The 22320-nt window shown below is 54.2% G+C and overlaps 1 protein-coding gene across 3 annotated transcripts in view; it reads right to left on the bottom strand.

The window, feature by feature from the left end:
- Positions 1-913: 913 nt before the first annotated feature.
- PCSK7 (proprotein convertase subtilisin/kexin type 7) overlaps positions 914-22320 on the bottom strand; it is a 53838-nt gene continuing 32431 nt past the window's right edge. For 2 of the 3 annotated variants that reach the window (XM_032796082.2, XM_032796081.2), the window contains exons 9-16: positions 20653-20820; positions 19231-19338; positions 15040-15142; positions 9050-9206; positions 8014-8108; positions 7026-7119; positions 5463-5580; positions 914-4277 (exon numbers count right to left, since the gene is read on the bottom strand). In XM_032796082.2, the coding sequence (XP_032651973.1) occupies positions 3858-4277; positions 5463-5580; positions 7026-7119; positions 8014-8108; positions 9050-9206; positions 15040-15142; positions 19231-19338; positions 20653-20820 (1263 nt within the window). In that variant the 3' untranslated portion in view covers positions 914-3857. The remainder of the gene's footprint in view (positions 4278-5462; positions 5581-7025; positions 7120-8013; positions 8109-9049; positions 9207-15039; positions 15143-19230; positions 19339-20652; positions 20821-22320) is intronic. The other variant, XR_012657188.1, reaches the window with a different exon arrangement.

Here is a 22320-nt window from a genome sequence, read left to right on the forward strand (position 1 = left end):
AAAAGATACTTCAGACACTTAAACCATAGCTACTCCTCATTGTTCAAGCACTCAGAAGCTGGAAACACAGAGCTTTAGGGGAATTTTGATTTTTCACCCTCTGGTTTCAATGAAGCAGCCTCGGCCAATGGCCCTTTTTGGCCTGAGTTGCTGATTTTTCTTTGTTTGGGTGATGAAGAAGCTTGGTTGCTTACTCATCCCCGTCCATTATTCTCCAGCATCCTCTGGCATGTCTACAGAGCCCTGGGCATGCCTAACATGGTCAAAGAGCCAGTGCAGGGAACAAGAGGCTGACGTTTCATCGGTCCTACAAAGCCAAGGCTTAGGTCAGTCAGCAGCAGTGGAAATATACATCAAAACCCCACCAGCCTCCCTCCATCCGATTACAGGTCTTAAGTTAGGTCAGCGTTTGGCACTGAAACGCTTGGGGCGATACTTCTCTGTTGTCTGAAGGACAGCAGCTCACCAAGGCTGCAGCAAACAGCCAGCTGTGGGAACCAACCAGCTGTCTGCCAGCTGTTTTGTGTGTGGTTCTAAGTAGGAATTAGCCATGCCCATGGCAATTTTCTCTGCACAGCAAGCGATGCATGCCTACTGACATGGCTCTGCTAGCCTCTTGGGGTGCCCCGCCTGCCATGTGCTAACCATCAGAGCCACCCATGCAGGCTGGGTTTGAGCCTCAGAGGTCCTGAACACAGTCCTAGGGATGTCCCCTGGCTCTGCAGGTGCTCAGCACCCCTGAAAATCAGCCCCTGCCACCCTGAGAAGACTAAGTCGGTCAAAACTATGCTCCCCACCACCCTGCCTGCTGGCGAGTGCCTGGTTATCTTGCTCTTCTGCTGGAGGGAGCGGTTGGCGCGCTCAGAGCAGTTTAACAAGCAGCCAGCTGGCGCAGAGAGATTTCGGCTTCCAGTCTGGTTTTTAAAGACTTTATTTTGGAAAGCTGCACAAAAAGGCCTTTGCTGTTTCAAAAATAAAACCCCAAGTCTCTAGAAAAAGAAAAGTTCCCAAAGTCTGTGATGGATTGTTGCAAAAACAACTAAAACCCCCAACCCGTTAACCCCAATGTAACGTTTAAAATGCTCACATGGAAAACCTATGCAGGATTTAAAATCTGCTCCCTCTGCCGCTGACAGAAGAGCACTGTGCTAAGCAGCAGAGCGGGCCATTGCTGGAGACACACGGTCACCGTAACACGCTCATCCAGCCATGCAGTGTATTGCTGGAGTCGGGGTACTCTGTTGGCCTCCCCTCAAGCAGCTGGAGGGGCGCAGACCCTTCTGCACCCCCCCTTCCTCTGGGCCCTGTCCTGGGAATCTGACACAGACATGCTATAGGCCCTAGACCAGGGGAAAGACATCTTCTCACTGCACTCACTGGGCCAACCAGTTGTGTTTGCTGTGAATGCCCTGTGCCAGGCCTCAACGTGCACACCAGGCCCTTTACTTTCCTCTAGCCAGACAATGACTAGTTTGTGAGAGGATGGACTGAGTGTGGTGGCCGGAGGGAACAGCAGGGAGAAAAAGGTGCAATTACTGCTGTTGGAAATGGGCAAGCAGATTTTTTGTCAACATTTGGTCTACCTGGCTAACATTAGCCAACTACTAAGTGATCCGGAGGTGAAACGTGCAGTGGGCTGAGACCACTGCTGCCAGCAGGCAGAGCCCAGAAAACATGGACGGCTGGGTAAGGCAGCTGGCTGAGGAAGGGTGAATGAAGACTCCAGTCAGCCAAGCGGAGGCCACTAGATGTCATGTTGGCTACCACAGTCAACCAAGTGGCTACACACTATGTAAAGGGCCTTCTCGCGATGCAGGACACCTTCACCAAGGATGCCTTAATGGCCAGTTAGGGTCTCCTCCCAGGGAGAACCACTGCTTTAAGCAGCAGGCTTAGCCACACTCCAGGTCCCCCTGCCTCTGTCCAAAGCAGACTTTTCCAGCAGAAGCTGCGATGCCTCAGGTAGATGAGGGGGAGGACAGCATCTTAGAAACTTAAATGACAAACACTACAAGCCAAACTGTGGTTGTTGCTGGCTGAGCAGGGCCCCGGTGGGTCAGTGTGAGAGCTCCCCCCTGCCCCTGTGCCATGAAAACAGGAACAACGCCAGTGGGATATAAGGCAAAGCCAGACAGATGACTGGCCAGCACACCCTCTGCTCATATGGCCCCAGCTGCCATCCAGCTAACACAGCCATGTGGAGGGCTGGGGAAGTCACATCCAGTGCACGACACTTCTCCCGGGGCAGATGACTCTGCATGAAGCCTCACTCTGCCCCCCACCCCTGCTAACAGGCCAAGGGCTCCCAGGAATTTCAGAGATTGCCCAGCACACGCCTGTGCAAGACCCTGACTGCACGGGGGCAGGAGCCCATGCACCTACCTGACTCCTGCTAGTGCCCTAGCTCCCAGGGGCTCTGGAAAGGGACAGCCTAGCTCTCACCTTCCCAGCCTGCTGGTTACAGGCGGGCACGGATGATCAGCTCCCCACGCCCCGACTCACCCAGTGATTTCTCGAGGTCCCCAATAGCTCTGGAGCATTCGCAAAGCCTGGGTGTTGATCCTTGGGTTGAGCTCTGGGAGGCATGAAGTGCCCTGGGCACGAGCGAGCACCTATGCTGAGGACAAGAGACAGATGGGCCATGCAGAGGGACAGCTCAGTGGCTGGACTCCCCTCTGGGGGAGGCATCTCAGAAAATCCAGCCCCACTCAGTGAAGTAACTAACCCTACAAGACCGAAGGGACTGTACAGATGTCAACCTGGGGGTAGCCAGACAGGGTAAGCCTGGCAGTGCCACCCTTTGTCCAATACAGCGTGTGGCCAGGCCGTGATGCAGTTGGCTGGAGGGCTGGGCCCTTAGTGCCTGCAGGTCTGTAACGAAGGGGGTGACAGTCTCCTCCACTAATGCAGGTTGGGGCAGCCCCAGGGTTCCTGGCAAGGGGCCTGGGCAAAGTCTGGGGGGCACCTGCAGTACACGCAAACCATTCCTGGGCGTAACCCCAGAACGTGAGCCAGAGTCACCAGGTCCAGAACCCAGGCTCTCCTCACTGCAGAATCACCCTGCATGAGCCACTCTGGCATCCGACTACCGCAGCCGCGGGGTTTGGCTGCAGCTAATCCAACAGTAAGAGCTGTCCACTCTCCTAGGGCTGTGACTGAAGGCAATGGAGATGCACTGGGGTCGAAGTGCTGCGAGGAGTCAGGCTGGGGCTCTCTCTAGGCTAATCCCCCCCTCTGAGACAATTCCTGAGGGGCCTTCCACCATCTCCGCCTTTCCCCCAGGGCTGCGCCCTGCCTGCAGAACATGACAGAGAGGGCCTGGGGGCTGCCCACATGGAAACCTTCCGGCTTCCCTCTCCAACACCTGAGAGCACCACTGCAAAGCCAGCCCCAGGACAGCACTTGGACTCGCCGAGTGACACCATGCTGCCCCCGCAGGAGAGCCCAGGTTCCTCCACCAGCAGCCAGGCTGGCCCCAGGCGGGCACCCTGGGAGACGAAAGGAAGCTCAGTTCAGCGGATGCCGGGTGCTCACGGGCAAGGAGCAGGAGCGCAGGGCCTACAGCTGAGGAAGGAGGGAAGCCGTGAGTTTCGCTCCTGGACAGACTCGGTTATGAAATGAGTTAAGGCTTGTTTTGTTTATAAATGGCAGGGACAGGCGCCTTTGCGATGGGGAATGTTGAGAGCAAGACACTGGTCCCTCCTCTCAGCCGTGGGCCTGTGTCACCTGAGCTACATCCACCGCCAGCGCCCCCCAAGTCAGCGGTGGCTTTGTGGGGGGTTGGAACGTCTCCCCCCGCCGCACCCAGGAAAGGACAGTACCCAGTATCAGCCAGCATCCCGAGCTCCCAGCTCCCGCTAGCATGTCTGCTGCTCCCTGTCTGCTGAGAGGAGTTCGGAGGCCAGGTCCCGGCCAAGATACCCTGAGCCCAAATGGATTGCTTCGTGCAAGCCTGCGGTTCGGCCATTGCTGTGAGGTTTGGGATCCTGGGGACTCCAGCTTCCCTCTTCCCCTAAGTTCTCTGGGGCTTCCGGGCTGGGCAGTGGATGCTCCGACTCCATCTCCATGTCTTCCATGTCGTTCCCCGCATTGAGTGGGATCGACTCCATATCCATCCCATTCTCCATGTTCTTCTGCCGCCCAGCCCTAGAGTACCAGCTGCAGGTGGGGAAGCTGTTGTACGTCAGACTGAAGACCACATTCTTTCTGGACAGGTAAACCTCCAGCATGTAGTAGATAGTCCAGAAGACAGCAAAGCATCCCAGCAGCATGAGCATCTGGGGAGGGGGAGGGGAAAAGGGAAGGAGAAAACCCCATTAGAAACCAAAGCCTCCTATCGAAACCCCGGAGCTAGTCTCTTCTACTCTCTCCACCCCAGTGGAACTGAGGGCCATGCTGGTAGCCATGTCAGCTGGCCTGAGAGGGGAGAGAGTCCAAGGATGGGCCTCAAACGTACCCACACCTACTTCACAGCCTTGTGTTTGCTGCGAAGGAGGAGTGCAGATAGCTCTGTAAGCTGCATCGGGCCAGCTGGCTCCCTTCCTCGCAGGGGGGTCTGGTTTAGCCGAGGAGCAGCCTGAGCTCAGTGGAGTGGCTGGGCTCCAGGACGGGACCTGGGGAAGATCCTTGTCTCTCTGGGCAGCAATCCCTCAAGCCAGCGAAGGAACAGCAGGCGTGAGCTCGCCAGGGAGTCACGTTCCAAACTTGCCCAGTAGGGTGGGGGCTGCAAAGCGGGGACCTGTGTGTTAATGTTGGGGGGGAGAGAAACCTCAGACACGCAGGAAACCCCTCTCCCCGCTGCGTGGCACTGGAAAGCAGAACTGGGAGGATGGTGAATGGACAGGGTGAAAGCAGCTGCTGTGTGGGATTTGCTCACTAGGCCCTGGGAGGAGGCGAACGCCCAAAGGGCCGGACCAGGGCAGCGTTCGCAGTGACTGTCCCTGTGTTGATAGTCCCTGGCCTGCCAGCCTGGCTTTGCTCCCAGCCGCTGCTGGCCAGCCAGTTCAGCACCAGCAAGCAGGCTCGATGGGAACTTTCAGTGCGTTTAGTCCTGTCCCACAGGCCTTCACGCCGTCCCCACTCAGAAGGCAACATAGCGAGCGCCAGCCACAGGGACCCTCCCTCTGGGGAGAGGGGAGTTCGGGGTCCAAGGCTTAGACAGCCCTTGGCCTTCTGCAGAGACGGGCAGCGGGGGCCAGGCAGTTCATGCCAATGGTGTGTTCATGGCTCTTGCCGTGTGGGTCTGTGTATGGTGGGGACCAGGCTGAGACACGCCCTGCCCCCCAACTCATTCCAGCAACCAGCAGTCACGTATTAAGTACTCTGGCTTGCTGCTGACTTGGACAGGACAGGAACTGGCGCCCCAGAGGACACACTCCAGATCCCACCGCTGCCCCCAATCAGCTCCCCAGAGCAAAGATGGGCCCCTGATGTACTCTCTGCGCAGGCCCTGCAGGCTTTACCTTGAGGGTGTTGGCTGTGATGGTGTACGGCTCCTCCTCAGAGATCTCCAGCCCTGGAGGGCATGGCAGGGACTCACCACTGCTCAAGTACCGGCCACTCATGGCGTCCTTCAGCAGCCTGAAGCCAAGACACACATCCAATAAACTGCCCCAGACAGGCCCCCAGAGGCGAAGCAGCCGGGAAGAGGGCCGAGGAATGCAGCACTAGAGAAGGAATGATCCTAGCAGGCAGGCTCCCCTGGGCCTGCCTGGGGAGGGGAAGTCAGAGTGGGAGACAGCCCAGGCAGGGCAGGTGGTTTGTGGCTGAGGAGAAGAGTTTTGATTGCATCCTCCTTGTTTCGGCTAGTACAGGGAATGGCTGTGCAGGACTGCGGGCTGCTGGCTCCAGCACTGCCATGTGCTGGCTGGAGCAGGCCCCGAGGAGCAGGATGGGATGAGGTGTCTTTCTCTCAGATCCCCTGCTCCTGTTTACCCCATCTGGCCACGGGGCCAGTAACACATACACAACCAAGAGACAAGGAGGGCTGATGCGAGAAGAGAGGATGTGTGGACACACAGGCTTTTACCAGAAAGCAGGAGACCATCCCAGAGGCCCTGACCTGTGGGTTAGGAAAGCAGGTTTTCTCTCCTCCTGGGGTCGAATATTGCTCAAGTCTAAGCTTCTAGAAGAGTCACCAGCCCTGCAGGGAGGTGCTCTGCCCCCATCAGTGCGTTTGCTGGCTTTGATCTCCCCAACGCTCAGGACTAAGCACAGGCTAAAGAGTGGGGAGCGGCACCTCCCAGGGACTATCTGTGTCCCCTTCGGCAGCCAGAATGCACCGTTTGGTAATAAGTCTGACAGGCGGCATGAGAGTTAAAGGAAAAAGTGCTTTGAATTGATCAAAATACGTGATTTGTCACCTATCCACCAGCCTAAAGCCCTCCACGCTACTCCTCAATCTGCCCCTGGTGGCCAGGCTGTCTGTGAGGCCCTTGTGCACCCCAGGACCTGCCAGGCAGAATCGGACCATATGCTGGCTCCATTCAGCAGACACAGAGTTCCCTTGCGCAGCCACCCAGTTCCCGCAGCAGATCATTCCATGGGGCCAGCTGCAGACCCCTAGCCCAGTGAGTCCTGACTCCATCTCCAGGCTGCTACAAACACCACCTCAGCTTCCCCTCACCAGGAATCGGTCCCAGGTTCAATTGTACGTTTCTCTACATTTAGCACCCCAGGCAGCCTCTGTGCTGCTTACAGACACTGCTGCCAGCCAAAGGGCAGCCGCTTGGATTTCTGAGGTGGTAAAGAAATCAGACTCCCCCTCTCTTTAGACTCGAATTTCCCTTCATCTCACAGGGCCCTGGGGCTCTCTCCCTGGGAGCTAGGTGACCGCAATCCTCATCAGAAATGCCAAGCAGCATGCCGAGTGGCTACAAATGGATTGCATGCGGCTCTCTCTACCTCATTTGATGCTTCCTGGGCCGTGGCCATTTGACCTGTTCAAAAATCCGTTCAAATACGAAAACCCACTGCCAGGCCTCAGCCCGGCCTCACGGCTCCTTTGTGAAAGGAGGCTCCCATACCTTTGCCGTTCCCCCATCTCTGCCGGAGTCCATGAAGAGCCGTAAAGCGTCAGCTGCCACTGCTTCAACGTCCCTGTCTTCAGCGTCTCATCCCCTGGAAAAGCAAACGGAGACTTTCTCACTGGGTCCATGTGGCACCTGCTGCTGCAGCATACCAGAGAAATCAGCATTCCTGCCTGCAGACACAGCAATGGTGACCCTGCCTGCAGAATAGGGGAAGGGAACTCTTTGTGCCTCCTAGCCGGAGAAAGAATCAGTGTTCTTGGCATTGTTCTGTAATCCTATGGGCCGGAGCATGTGGTGGGCACGTGGCCTCAGCAGTAGCTGGGTGGCACATAAACGACTGCTCCCCTCATGGGAAGGCCCACAGCACAGTTCCCAGAAAAGTGCCCAGAAAAGTCCTATGTGCTGCCAGACCCAGTGGGGAGAGACCTTGGGGGTCAACCCAGCCATCCTGCTCTGGAGGCCTGGGCTCCTGCTGGACTCAGGCCCTCACTAATCTCAGCCCAGCCCAAAGTGAGCATGTCCCCTCCCCCCAGTTAGTCGCCTCTGTCTGCACTGGAGAGGCACCGGCCTGGATGAGCAGGAGATGCTGCAGGGCAGGAATGAGCTGCACCAGCAGAGCTGACGGGGTGCACAGGGCTAGGACAGCAGGGAGGGTTGGGATTGAGGTGCGTCAGCATGCTGCAGAGGGCTGAATAGCAGGGGTGCAGTGTGGAAGGACGGAGGAGCGGGGGCAGAGCTGTAGAAGACCAGTTAATATAGCACCTGCCTGGATTATATCCAGCCCTGGGCCCTGCACTCCCCACCTGTCCCACAGAGAGGGAATGGGCCTTTCCCCCAGGAACTCAGCAGCAGTCAATGGATTCACCCTGCAGGGCAGGAGGAGACTGGAGGCTCCGGAACTGAGCGAGGACCCGACACACACACGAGTCAGAAATGAAAGTCGACAGTGGGCCATTCGTTTCCCAGAGAGGGAGGGACTCACCAACATCCCTGATAATGAGTCTGTACATGCCCTGGGCTTCCTCCCCCCAGCACCTCACCGTGGAGAAGGTCCAGTCAGCAAAGCCGTTGGGATCTCTGCAAGAGGGAGGAGAAAAATACCCCATGAGGAGCAAACAAGCCACTGGGCACTTTGTGCCTGGGGGTCAGGTCTGCAAACAGATTCTGTCCCAATGAGATGGCCAAGAGATCAGGAACTGGCGGCCAAGGGAGCAGGGGCTGGGTGTCCCTGGCCTTAGTGCAGAGCACATCACGTAAGCCAACAGGCACAAGCCTGGAGATTAAAGAGCAGAGGTGACGGTGACAGCAATGCTTCTATCCACGGGCCAGAGGCGGCCTGGGCGCTGCCATACCAGCTTCCCCACTCCACCCTGGATGGTGAGAGAGGGACATTGGCCTCATCCCAGCGCTGCCTGCTTATGTGTGCTGCTTTCACTGGAGACACAGAGCTCAGGGACAGCTCATACCGAGGGCGGCACTGAGAACTGGCCACGAACCCGGGAACTGTAGCTAATGAACACCCCCCCCACTCCCTGCATTGCCCCCAAGAGATGGACAAAAGCGGCTTTGTCTGGATCCCCCTGCAGCGGACTCGCTGGGCTCTGGGGGCGTGGAGTGGAGCTCTCCATGGCCAGCAGGTCTGTGTTAATATGGGGCAGGAGCGGGCTAGGAGTCAGTTAGGGAGATCCTGGGAAATTTTCCCTCCCCACCCATGGAGCAAAAGCAGCACCCAGCAGGCTTCTGAATGTTGGTGCTGGAAAGGACAGTGGGGTTACATAGGGACAGAAGCTCCTGAGTTAATACAGTGCGATCTTTGTATTACGTACGTGGCTTTCAACTACCCCCTTTCACTCCAACAACCCACATGGAAATGCCTTTGCTGCACATGGTCCACCCAGCCCCTTCTTTCACCTCCAGACCCCTGACTTTATAGCACCTGGGAAGTCACCCATCACTGCCCCTCAAGTCCATCCCATCCCTTCCTGCAGCTCCCACCGGCAGAGCTCTGCACTGCTTACGAGTCCAGGCTCCTGGTGGTCCCAATCCTGGACACCATGCCACTGGGGCAGAGGAGTTTGATTTCCAGGTTGCCACGGCGAGGGTGGGTTATGGTGACGGTCACTGCCACGTGCTCCAAGGTCCTCATGCCAGACAAGGCGAGGTCGGCCGTTGTGACTGGTAACGAGTAAAGGCATGCAAGTGTCAGCAGGCTGGTTAATAGGACACACACACACAATGAGCACTCCTCACTCCCCCCAGACCTACCCACGCTGCATGGGAACAATGGAGCGACACGTAGGCAGGACACATGCTAGACACTTCTCAAACGGACTCTGCCCACTGCCTGTACATGTGGCAAGGCTGCTCTCATTTCCAATTCCGGGCACTCTGGCACCAAGCTCCGCGATCAGTGTCTCAACTTCCCATGAACTGATTCATTTGAATTGTTAACAGCCCCATGCCACCCATGTCAGCTGCAGGAAAACAGCCAGGCCTGGAAAAGGGTTCTCCGTCCCCTCCCGCCATCAGGGGAAGCCAGCTGTATACCCAGCTCCGTGGCTTGCAGTGCCTCAGCTGTGACTATGCTCCCTTGCTTTTCACGCCTGGATTGTGTGGCTTGGGCTGTGGGTGCTCCACTGGGAATTTCTCATGCAGCCGGAATGCAGTGCTTGTCTTCCCACCAATGCAGGAAGTTTGTCCTAAACAGACACACATGTGATACCTGGTCAGAGCTTCCCTCCAGCGTTAGAGGAGTTTTTGCAAATGTGCTTTGTTCCCAAAGACACATCCTTCTTCAGCACAATTTTGCAAAGCAACATAACTGGATTTAGCAGGGTGACTCCTGCTGAACTCTGGCTATTATATACAGCAAAGACAGGAAATTGAGGATTTGAAGAAAGATGTGAGATGTGGTGTCGGATAACTGCTGAAGAAAGTAGTGGCAGCAAATACTAGAAATGTTGTATAAAAAAGAATGGATGCTCCTCTGATATCCTATAACATGTCAACTGCACCTGCAAAGCCCTAGTTGGATCTATGCTCTTCTCCCTACGAAATAATCTATGTGCCTGTGCTGTGAAGTTAATAGAGCTGCGTGTGCCACTGTGATGCGAATGCCACGACAAGATGCTTCCTTGCATCATCTTGCAGCTCTACTAAGCTTGCAGTCAAAGTGAAATGCTGCATGTCACATGCTCCTGGCCCTGGCTCATGCTGAATGCTCCAGCCCTTCCCGACAGGGATTTAAATGCCCTGGCCCTAGGTACACCATGACACACTCTGCTCTTTGGAACAGATGGGCTGAGTTCAAGGTGACAGACAGACAGGCCAGTTTACCACAAAAATTCCACGCAGTCCTGACTCAAGGACTGCGAATTCCAGAGCAGGAGAGGAGGTGCTGGTGTGAAGGTTCAGGGCTGCAACGAGAACCCTTCAACTTTCAGCAACTGTAATAATAATCCTTTGCCCCTCGTCGGTGCCTTTCGCCCGAGGACCTCCAAGCCCTTTGCAAACATCAGTGAACTATGTCTCACAACCTCCCTGTGAGCTAGAGGCATCGTTATTCCCATTTAGAGCTTGGGAACCAGAAGCATTGGGAGGGTAAGTGACTTGCCTAAAGTGGCAAGGGCATGAGCACTGAAGCTGAGAGTAGAACCCAGGAGTCCAGACTCCCAGTTAGGGTGCCCAGATGACCCGATTTTATAGGGACAGTCCTGATTTTTGGGTCTTTTTCTTATATAGGCTCCCATTACCCCCCCACCCCCCGCTTCCTGATTTTTCATATTTGCTGTCTGGTCAGCCTACTTCCAGTTCACAGTTCCAACTAGGGTGACCAGATAGCAAGTGTGAAAAATCAGGACAGGGGGTGGGGGATAATGGCGCCTAATTAAGACAAACCCCAAATAGCGGGACTAGTTCCAACCACTAGTCAATACTGCCTCCCCAAAGGCGCTACCAATGAGAAACTGTAATCAGCTAGAGAGTCTGACAGCAGCAGATTTCAGCCAGAGTTAAGGGTGGCTAAGAGAGCTGAGCGAATAAGTGATTGTTCAGTTTGGGGGCCAAACCGAAAAAATCCAGTCCCAATTCTGGTTCATTTTGAAGCAAAACTGAATGTTTCGCTTTTCTCACTGAAAGGAAAACAACAACATTTCACTTTGCATCCAAAAACACCTCAGACGAAACAAAAACAAAACACCTCCCAACCCTGAGAAGAAATGAATTATTTTCAGGTTTTTGTTGTGTTTCCTTTTCAGGTATTTTTCATCCTTTTTTGTTGTTTATTTTTAAATAAATATAGTTAAGTTTCAAAACAAAACATCCCAATGTTTCATTTTAAGATAGTTGAAATGAACCAGTTTGACCTTTTCGAGAGAGAGAATCCATTTTTTTCCCAGGCACAACTGGATCTGAATTTATGAATGGTTTCAGTGCAACGCCCCCCCCATGCATTTTCTGACAAATTTACTATTTGCCAGACAATGTGGCCACCTCTAGCTCCGAATGCCCTCCCAGCTGCCCAGTCAAGAAGCAGGTGGGCAGCGTCTGCCTCCTCAGCCCATTCCCAAGCTATAGGGCCAGGGGTGCATTAAGGACTCTCCTGGCTGCTTTCACACATGGCCTTCCTTAGCTACGGAGTCAGCAGACCTCCCACGTGTGTGGTGACTAAGAGGCCAGTTCTAGGCTCCCTTCGTGCCTGCGCTGTAAGTCTCCGGGTGAGTCCCCAGGGCACCTGGTTGGAAAGCAGAGCCGCGTGCATTCCTTCGGACATACTTCCCCCACGTCTCTCTTCTGGCATTTCCCAACATCTCGTTTGCTGCTGCACTTTCAACTTAGAATTCCTTTTAGGGCAACGCTCTCAGAGCTGCCAGAGCTCCCTTGTTTTTCTCTCCTAGCCATGATCTTTAAGGCTCCTATAGACTGAGAACAAACCTGACTCCATTAACAAAAAACAACCCTGTCTCCTGTTTGCCAGGATGAGGGTTAGTTTCTCTCTTGCGGTTTTACAAGGTCTCTCTAGAGGCTGCTCCTGACACTCACGTTTCCCTGGAGTGGGCAGCCAGGTCTCTGCGCTTTACATCGGTGTGTGAATTCAGTGCTCAGAACGGATGTGGGACGGATGCCCTCCCATCCTCTCTCCGTCTCTGCACAGCCGGCACAAAATGAACTAGGTAAGCTCCTGCTAAGGTGCCTCAGGCCTGGCCTGGAGACCCCCAAGAGATATGGCCGGGAGTGGAGCGGAGAATTGCAATGGGGACACCTATCTAACAGGAGATCCACTGACGCGTCAAAGTCATTTCAGGGAGCCCTCCGAATACCTGGCCTCTGTCGAATGGCGAGCAGCTGTGAAAACCATTCAGATGAGCTTCTCTGCCCACTGTCCCGCAACCTATCCTGTGCCCAGTGGTTAGTGCCCAGGGCTTGGAGACTGGAGGCCCCTGGGGTCACTCTTTGTGTGACCATGGAGGAAATCATTCAGTCAGCTTGCATCTCGCCCGGGCCTGACACAGTGGGTTCAAAGCAGGGGGCTCCCTGCCAAAGGCAGCACCACGATTCAAAAGCTGTCTGGCAGGTCAGTCACTTGGCACTGGCTGTAAGAAGGGCTCCTCAGGTCCCTAATTCAGAGTGGGTGGAGAAGGTTCATTCACTGGCGACCGCAAGGTGCTTTGGGACCCTCTGATGGCGAGCACTGGAAATGGACAAGGAGGGCTGCTCCTCTGTGCCCTGCCGCTCCCACCAGGCTCATGAATGGGATGAACTCCCGGGAGCAGTGGGTCAGTGAGCAAGCCAAGGGTTTAATCCCACGTTCGCCCCCCCGGCCCTGGGAAGCCGTGGCTAACGCCAGTCATTTCACTGGGTGCAGAGGGAATTTCCCATCATGCACGAGGACAAAACACAATTAAAGGGGAGGGCAGCTGGTGAGCAGGAAAGGAAGGCCAGACTAAAACACACATGACGAGGGGGCTCCTGGGATGGGAAGGAAAACAAGCCCCACAACCCTGGGCTGCATCACATTGCTCAACTTTACTTCTGGGCCTCTGCTTCCCACTAGTAGCAGCTCTGGAGAAGGGCCTTGTTTATGCTGACAGAGGCCAGCCAAGTCAGGAGCTACAACATTACCTAAAATGGTCAAAGGCAACTGAACAGGTCTGGCCGAAGCCCAGCCCCTGCCGTAAGAGTTCACTAATGCCTGTCTGCCTTCCAAAGACATCAATTTATTAAATCACTCGCGCGTGGGGGGAAGCAGCTCGACAAACAAACGCAGCAGCGGGCTCACAAAGAAAAGAAAAAAATCAGGCTTCTCGGGACACTTAACTCTTCCATAGTCTGTCTAAAATTCATGGGCTTGTGCGAGGCCAATCTGTCCCTGCTGCCCTTCCATCCTGTCCCACTGGGGTCATCCCTATAACCACAGCTGTTCCTCCCCTCCCACCAGGGGCCAAGCTGGCTCTCCTACCCTAGTCACCTCCTCAGCCTTAGCTGTCTCTCCCACCACACTGTTTCTGTTCCTGCTTGGCTGATGTCTGATCTCTGGCTGGGAGGGCATCTGGAGCTGCTGCACACTATCTGCCTTCAGCACAGTACACCGTAAGCGTGCCCAAGGCGAAGCTGCTGAGGCTTCTGCTCTGGCAACATCTCCAGCCTTTCAGCACTGCATCCACGTCCCTGCGCCCCTCCCATGGTGCAGTGCCCAGCCGGGGAGAACTCGGTCTGCTTTGGTTTCAATCCCACAGATGTTGCATGAGCAAACACCCAGAAAGAGATCCTGCCTCCTCCATTTCTCCAGGATTCCCTGTTTCATCCTACTCTCATCTCCAATGGGATGGGCAAGAAGGAGCATTATTGCTTACTAGCACACTTCGGAAACAAACAGGACAGCAGAGAATGAGGGGATCCCGGATCCTCCGTGGCATGGCACCACCGCCAGCAGATCCCAGCACTGGCTGCCTGCACAGAACCACTCACTGGGACTGCCAGTCCCTCAACTGGCAGCTGCTGCCTAAGGCAGGGGCAGATCTGGCTGGAGTTCTCCGAGGGCCACGTTCTGGCCAGTGTGATGCAGGCACGTTTACCTGTGCCCTCGCTTCCTTTCTTCCCTGCTCAGCTCCCCCTGCCCTGGCAACATCCCCACAGAATTCTGCCCGTTCCTACCCCACTGGGACCTGGGATACTGGAAATGGCTGGCTGCAGCCTGGGTTTGTCCAAAGCTCCCGACAGCTCACCTGATCAGTTCTTCCCTGGCCATGCCGCACCCCACAACTGAGGTGGGGCACTCTCATCCTGCCAGCGTCTATCGCTCCAGCCCCCGGGCACCCACACAGACCTTCCCTGGATGCTCAGCACGATGCCACCCCTTAACAAGGCAACTCCCAACACCCGCTATTTCACTGGAAGAAACGCCCTGCCAAGCTATCAGCCGCCTGTGGAGTGAGCGCCTCACCCTGGAACAGCCTTCCTGTCTTTCCCATGGCATCATCTCCAGTTTCCTTCCCAGCACCACTAAAAACCGATCCCTGCTGCTCCCTCGATTTCCCCGCTATGGGCCTTCCCCCTGAATGCTCTGATTTCTTCACCAGATGATGTTCTCTCAGCACAGCTTCTCCCTGCACCTTTCTGCACCGGCTGCCCTCTGTTACACCCCAGGAGCCCTTTGCCCAGGCAGATGCTTTAGGTGAATTCAACGCCGGTGAAAGGCAGAGGACTGACAGTCCTGGAGACATGGCGAGCCCTGCATGGGCAGTGACAGTGCATGCCTCCCACACACTGCCCCATCCCCTGGGCCCCAGCCCCGCCGTGCTGCAGTGCACCCCTGGGGGGAGCTGGGTCTCTAGGGCCCATTCTCAGCTCACACCGGCCAGCAGGCGAGAGCGACTTTTGGTTGCCATCACCCGGCTGTTGATTTGAGCTGGTGACCTGGAGGTCTACAAGGCCTTGTACTCCTCCCCTGTGGCCGCGGCTGCCTGAGAGACAAGGATGGGGCCCCACAGAGGGGGTGAGCTGTGCTTACCGTTCCAGGTGACTTCCAATGCCTGAGGCATCTGCGGGATGGTCCTGCCCTCCTTTAGAACAGGGCTGATATACGACGCTAGGTATGGGACAGATTCCCAGATCTGCAGAAAGAGAGACGGGGGCAGAGTTAGCATCCTGCAGCATCTGAATCCTCGCTCTCCCTACCATTAACACATAAACCTTTAAGTACGAGGCTCTCCATGGCTGGGCTCATCAATAATGTATGGATTGCAGGTGGTCATGGACATGGTGTTAATTATTTAGAAACAGCTCAGAGAGTCATTACAGCACATTAGTGTGGGAACTTAAGTCTGGGGCCTGAGATTCAGAAGACTTTCGTGGGGATGCTGGGAGAAGCAGGGGCGTTATGAAGCTATCGAGGCATGTGACGCTATAAAAGCAGGCCTGGCTGAATGTACTGAAGAGCAGAGGGAACATTGGTTCATTTGTTAGAGCAAGGGATTGGGAGTCAGGACTCCTGGGTTCCATTTTCAGCTCAGCCATCAACATGCTGAGTGACCTGACTTCTTATGTCTCAGCCAGGGTGCCTGAGGAGAACCAGCAGGAACGGCAGAGAAAAGTAGGTGCTTTCTCTGCGACAGTGTTTCCAGGGGCAATGAAATTTGCTCTTGCTCAGTCACTGAAGCAGCCTGGCCATTAATAAAGGCAGCCGGATCCTGGATTCCCAGGGCTCTGCTTGGCCAGCAGAACAAGATTCTTAGCACCTACTCAGGGACACAAACACCTCCCTGAGCACTACAGGGGCAGAGACAAGCCTGAGAATACTAATATGAGAAAACCTTAGTAAGGTACTCTGAGGGAGGTGTGATTCTGGCAAACCACAGACACCTGGTGCCCCCACTAGGGTGGGCTGGCTGAGCCGTCTTATTTTTGTACATGCTACTGTGCAGGTTACTGACGAGGAAACAGAGGCAAAGGGATTTGCCCAAGGTCTCACAGTGAGTTAGTGCCAGAGCAGGGAATAGAACCCAGCCCCTGTCCTAAGCACTCCCCTTCCACTGCAACACACACCAACAATCAAGGACTGCAGCTCCTGGAGATCTGCAGTTGCTTTCAGAGAATGCCAGGTTCCCCTGCCATGTCACAAAGCTTGGTGCCCAAAGAGAAGGTGCGACAGTCTCACCACGCTGCTCATTGCCAACAACCCCCCGCTCCCAGAGCCATGAATCAGACCTGATGGCTTCCATAAACAAGCCTCTTGCCTGTGGCTATATATAGAGCTCTGAAAGAGAGGCAGGTTTGCACTACTCGCCTAAGGACTCATGACTTCATCCCCAAAGCAACCGTATAGTGAGGAGATGCAACGGGAATCCTTGTAGTTTGACCCCCAAGTCAACGTATCATTTACCCTACAAGGAAGGCCAGAGTCTCGTCCTCTTTATGCAGCTGATCTTTGGAGTCACTCTGAGAGGTGGATTTGGCTAAGGCTCAGCAGAGCAGGTATTTAAAGTGCAGCCCTGCTCTGATCAGCATGTCTGTGTGCGAGGGGGTCTGTGCTCACTGGTCTCCGTGATCCCTACTCAATTTTTCTGCCAATGTTTCTTTTTTTAATTATTTTATTGTCTTAAACCACCAGTGCTGTTGTCTCCCCCTGGGATCTGACTCTCAAGCTGGGCACTTTTCTTCTCAGGCATCACAGATGCTGCACTGGAACTGAGTGAATAATTCCGTTGCTGAAACACGAGTCAGACTAGAATCCATCTCCCTCTCCCTGGGCTGGGCTAGTGCTGCAGGGCCAATGGGAATAAAACACATGGAAACTCATTCTTACACACCGAAATCATAGAAACGTAGGACTGGGAGGGGACCTCGACAGTCGTCTAGTCCAGCCCTCTGCATTGAGGCAGGACTAAGTATCGTCTAGACCATCCCTGACAGGTGTTTGTCTAACCTGCTCTGAGAAACCTCCAATGACAGAGATTCCACAACCTCCCCAGGGAATTTGTTCCAGTGTTTAACTATCCTGACAGTTAGGAAGTTTTTCCTTTGCTGCAATTTAACCTCATTACTTCTCCTCTCCTCAGTGCACAATTTATCCCCCTCCTCTTTATAACAACCTTTCACATACCTGAGGACAGTTACTTTGTTCCCCACCTCCATCATATCTTCTCCAGACTAAACAAACCCATTTTTTTTCCATTTATTCTCCCAGCTCATGTTTTCTAGATCATTTATCATTTTTGTTGCTCTTCTCTGGACTTTCTACAATTTGTTCACATCTTGCCTGAGGTGTGGAGCCCAGAATAGGTTACGGTCCTTCAGCTGAGGCCTAATCAATGCTGAGTAGAGCAGAAGAATTACTGCTCATGTCTTGCTTACAACACTCCTGATAATACATCTGTATGCTTCAGTGGCTGGGCAGTTTAGCAGCTAGATCGTTGGTTAGGGGCTGGAGGGGGGGACCTGCCCTCCTTTCCCTCAGGTCCTGGCTCAGAGTCCAGGGCCACTCACACCCCTAGGCAGGGGAGATGGATCTTGCTCCCTATGTAAGTCCTTTAGTTTGGGGCATGGCCATGCTAATCCAGTTTCCCCACAGTGGGGCTTGGCGGTAGATTCCCCTTGGCAGGAGAAGACTTACTTGCTTCCAGTGGCTGCGCTGGCAGACAGGTTGCATCAGTGACTTCAGGCAGAGTCACAGAGAGCTCCTGTCTCTTCGCCAGTCAGCCCCTGGCTGAGGGGGGCTCCCTTCTTTTCTCCCCCTTCCAGGCCTGGCATTGGCTGCAGGTATAACGGGCGGGGCGGGGCGAACTGACCCCACAGGTGTTCTTTAACCCCTGCTGTGCCAGGCAGACGCCTCTCTGCTCCTTCACAGCAGAATGATGTTTGCTTTTTTTGCAACAATATGACATTGTTGACTCATATTTCATTTGTGATCCACTATGACCCCCAGATCCCTTTCTGCAGTACTCCTTCCTAGGTGGTCATTTCCCATTTTGGGTTTATGCAATTGATTGTCTCTTCCTAAGAGCAGAACTTGCATTTCTCATTATTGAATTTCATCCCATTTATTTCAGACCATTTCTCCAGTTTGCAAAGATCATTTTGAATTCTAATCCCTTCCTATAAGACACTTGCAACCTCTCCCAACTTGGTATCATCCACAAATTTTACAAGTGTACTCTCTATGCCATTATCCAAATCATTTAGGAAGATATTGAATAGAAACAAACTGAGGACAGATCCCTGCGGGACCCCACTCGATACGCCCTTTCAGCTTGACTGTGAACCACTGATAACGACTCTGGGTAGGGTTTTCCAGCCAGTTGTGCACTTATTTGTTTATGAGAAGGTCATGTGAGACAGTATTAAAGGCCAGCTCTGACCCAGACTGCACAGGGAGCTGACCTGCTGAGGAAGCAGGGACCACTCTACACAGGCACGTTTCGCCCCATTACTACAATTTATCAGTAAAAATATGTAGCTTTCTTATAGAGTGTTCCATCCACAGACGATATAAAATGGGACAGCAGGAGAAACTGAGGCACAGAGAGGGCAAGTGACTTGCCCAAGGTCAGTAGCAGAGCCAGACTAGAACCCAGGTCTCCTGACTGCCAGTCCTGAGCCCCTTTTACACTGGACCACACCACAGTGGCTACACGAGTTAAAACAACGAGGAGTCCGGTGTCACCTTAAAGACTAACAGATTGATTTGGGCATAAGCATTTGTGGGCAAAAAACCCACTTCTTCCGATGCCTTTGTTAGAGTCTTTGTTAGAGAAGCTTTGCCCTGCAGAGGGAAACACTTCATACCCACCTTCAGCAAAGGACTTCACAGCTCCCCCCAAATGTCTCGAGAGCCCTGAGGTCGCCCAACCTCACTCAGACAGGAAGGCCGTGGGGAGGAGATGTGGCTTGTGATGAGATTTGGGAGGTGGGAGTCGACGTCAGGCTGTCCTCAGGCTGAGGAGTGCTGGCCCAGGGCCATGGCTGTCTATTGAAGCCCCTGCCCTTGTCTCTTATACACAGGATGGCCTGGCCACAGCCCTGCCAGCGGGTAGCTCCCATAGTAACGGGCCCTGTGGAAACACCTAGGCCAGGCCACCAGGAGCCGGAGACAGGGGGAAGAAGCTGTTGCTAGGCTGGATTTGCCCCTGCATGCAGGATATGTCTGGGGGGAGCCCATGGGGTTCCCTGTCAGATGGGCCTGATGCCAGCAGGCCTGAGTTACCTTGGCAGCATTGACAAGCCTCCAAGCGTTTAGCAAGCCGAAGCCATGCTCATGGCTGTGGCTGAAGCCTGCCCGGTTAGTGTCCCAGTTGGTGCGATGATCTTCATACTGCAAAGGAACCAGAGGAAGCCACGTCAGCTGGAGTGACTCAGCTCAGGGGGGACACACCTGCCTCTCGCAGGGTGAGCTGACGTCCAGCTACACAAAGACAAGGGTCGCAAGGACTGGGGGAACTGGGAAAGCACTCTCCTAGCCTGGCTGCATGCATACCTATGGGCCCTACCTTGCAAACGCAGACCTAAGCCACCCTCTGGAAACTGGGGGAACCTGGCTACATCTGCCTAGCCAGTAGACTTCGCAGGAGAGACTCAGAAGTTAATTGTAACAGCAGCAAAGCCAACTCTGGCTCTGCCATGGGGCCTGATTAGAAAGCACAGCTCGCCCTCTGTTTAAACTGAGTCCCAGCCGAGCCAGGATTCCTTGCTCTTCCGAAGAAAAACAAACAGCACAAAGGACAAAAATGCCTCTGCTCTGAAATATCCCAGCTGGTCCCTTCCTCCCTCCCTGCCCAGATCGCAGCCCCTGGAAAGTCTAAAGGCCAGTTTCAAAGAAATAAATACAATCACTTAAATCAGTGCGAGTTGGGGCAGATCAGATCTGGGTCCCATTATTTACTGGGGTTTAGTGCTTTGGCAGCCGTTGTCTCCAACTGTGGAAAAAGTTACCCTGCGCCAAAGCAAGTTTTATCTCACTGTGTCACGTAAACTGCAGGGGACACACATATCACACAACAAATCCCTGCCTGCTGGCCAGCCCTTGATGCCTCTTTCAGATTCACTATCTACTCCTTCCTTCTGGAGTCAAACTCCCCCTGAAGTCAAAGGGAGCTGTACCTGAATAAGAACAGAGCAAACAGCAACATTTGCAAAAGGAGCTCTTCCCTCCCTCTGTTCCAAGACTCAGAATTCCTTGTCTGCATCAGACAAATCAGGCTTTTCTGCTTTCACACTGCGAAGCACTTTAGGGGCCATTGCAAAAACTCCAGCCAGTGTATCATCTCGACCCCGCCACCCAAGCCCTACTCCACCCCAGCTCCTGCACTATCCCCACGCAGGCTCATCCTGGACACCTTTGAAGATTTGCATCCTGGCAGATTCAGGAATGCATGGAACAAATACCCCATATATCATGGTGATAGCAGAGAATATCGCCTGCCTCAGGCACATTCCTGGTGAGAACAAGGGGCGAGGGGAAGCCATCCATCCCCTGGGGTCAAGGGAAAGGAGAGATTGATGGAGGTGAGCTCACTGTTCAAGCCCATCCAGACCCACCCAACATGCACTGGAGCCTTCGCCAGCTGAGGGGCTGGAGGTTCTGTGCAGCTGGAACTAGGGGGACATCTCCAAGGAGCCCTTTTCTCACCTTGGTGGCTGTGAAGACAATGATGTGCTGGACATCTCGCCAGGTGAGACATGGTCTCACTTGGAGCATCAGGGCAATCATGCCAGCTGCGAGGGGGGCAGCAGCTGAAGTCCCTGTGTGGCCCTCGGTGCATCCCGTGCCTTTCTCCAAATTCCAGTCTGTCGTCACCTTGAAAGAAAGAGCCAAAGCGACGTCTCTGGTCAGATGCAGCCTTCAGAGTGCTAGAGCTTTTAGGATGACTGAGCAACCGTGCACACCAGTCTGTGCACGCAGGAATCGCCCACATGTCCCTGGCTCGCTCTCCAGGTTACAGCAGTGGCCGATGGCGGCTACACCTTGCTTGCAATACATCCAGTAACAAAACCCTGGGTACAGACTGGGCCCAGCGAATGCTCCTGACCGTTTGCCCAACGCTCAAGCTGAACCTCAGCCAAGCAACGAGGGATGACAAACCATCACTTGGGGGTTTTCAGATGATGTTTTGTCTTAACACACCCCCTAGTCCCAGCAAGGGAATTGGCCTAACCCTGCGAGAAGCCAGATTTCCAGCCCAGGGTTTCAAAGGAGCAGACAGAGGTTTGGGTGCCTTCCTGAAAGTCTACCCAGTGCTCACACAGACAAGGGCTCCCAGGGCTCTTCTTGGACAGGCCTGCAGCACTGTGCTCTCCTGACTGCTTTTGCCACAGCCTCCCACGGGCAAGGTGAGATAAAACGGACCATGAGGTGCAGCTGGAAATGGGGAGGAACAGCTCAGAGGCTGGGGAACGAACTTCAACGCCACAGGGGCCTGGTCTGACAAGGAACCGTATCACTGGGAAGCAGGGGGCGCAGCCAATCCAAGGGCTGTTCTTCCACTGTGCCTGTCTACCCGCTTATGGCACTTGTCTGGCTCCAATCACCACGTATGCAAGCACCTCAGTCTTTAATGTATTTATCCTCCGAGCACCCCTGGGCCGCAGGGCCGGGTAACCACCCCCATGTTACAGCTGGGGAGCCAAGACGCAGAGAGGCTAAGAGATTTGTCCAAGGTCACAGAACATCAGGATTGGAAGGGATCTCAGGGGGTTATCTAGTCCAACCCCCTGCTCAAAGCACAGGAAGACTGTGGTAAAGCAGGGGATGGAACCTGGAGCTCCCAAATCCTAGGTTAGTGCCTGAATCGCTGCTTCCTCTCTATGGTCTGTCCATCCACTACAGCCCCCCACAATAACCTACCCACCCCCATGGCTGCTTCACAGGCATGACTGCGGGGGGCTGGGTTGTCATTTGTTTGTCATAATGCTCACAGACTGGGATTTTCAAAGGGGCCCAAATCCCACTGACTTTCAATGGGAATGGGACTCCTAACTCCTCAAGGACTCTGAGCAACCCAGCCATGGAGTGCAAGGTGCTGTACACCTAGAAAGCAAGCCTGGTACTTGCTTTTAATAGATTCGTAGACCCCAAGGCCAGAAGGCACCTTTGTGATCATCTTGTCTGACCCCTGGTATCACACAGCCCAGAGACCAGCCTCACAAGAATGCCTAAAAACTGAAAAAAACCCAACCCTGACTGAAAAACTGCTAGTGATGGAGAATCCATCACCACTCTTGGGAAATGGTTTCAGAGGTTAATTACTCTCAATGTTATCAATTTACACTTTATTTCCAGTCTGAATTGGTCTGGCTT

This window comes from Chelonoidis abingdonii, chromosome 18 (genome assembly GCF_003597395.2).
Source record: "Chelonoidis abingdonii isolate Lonesome George chromosome 18, CheloAbing_2.0, whole genome shotgun sequence".
NCBI lineage: Eukaryota > Metazoa > Chordata > Testudines > Testudinidae > Chelonoidis > Chelonoidis abingdonii.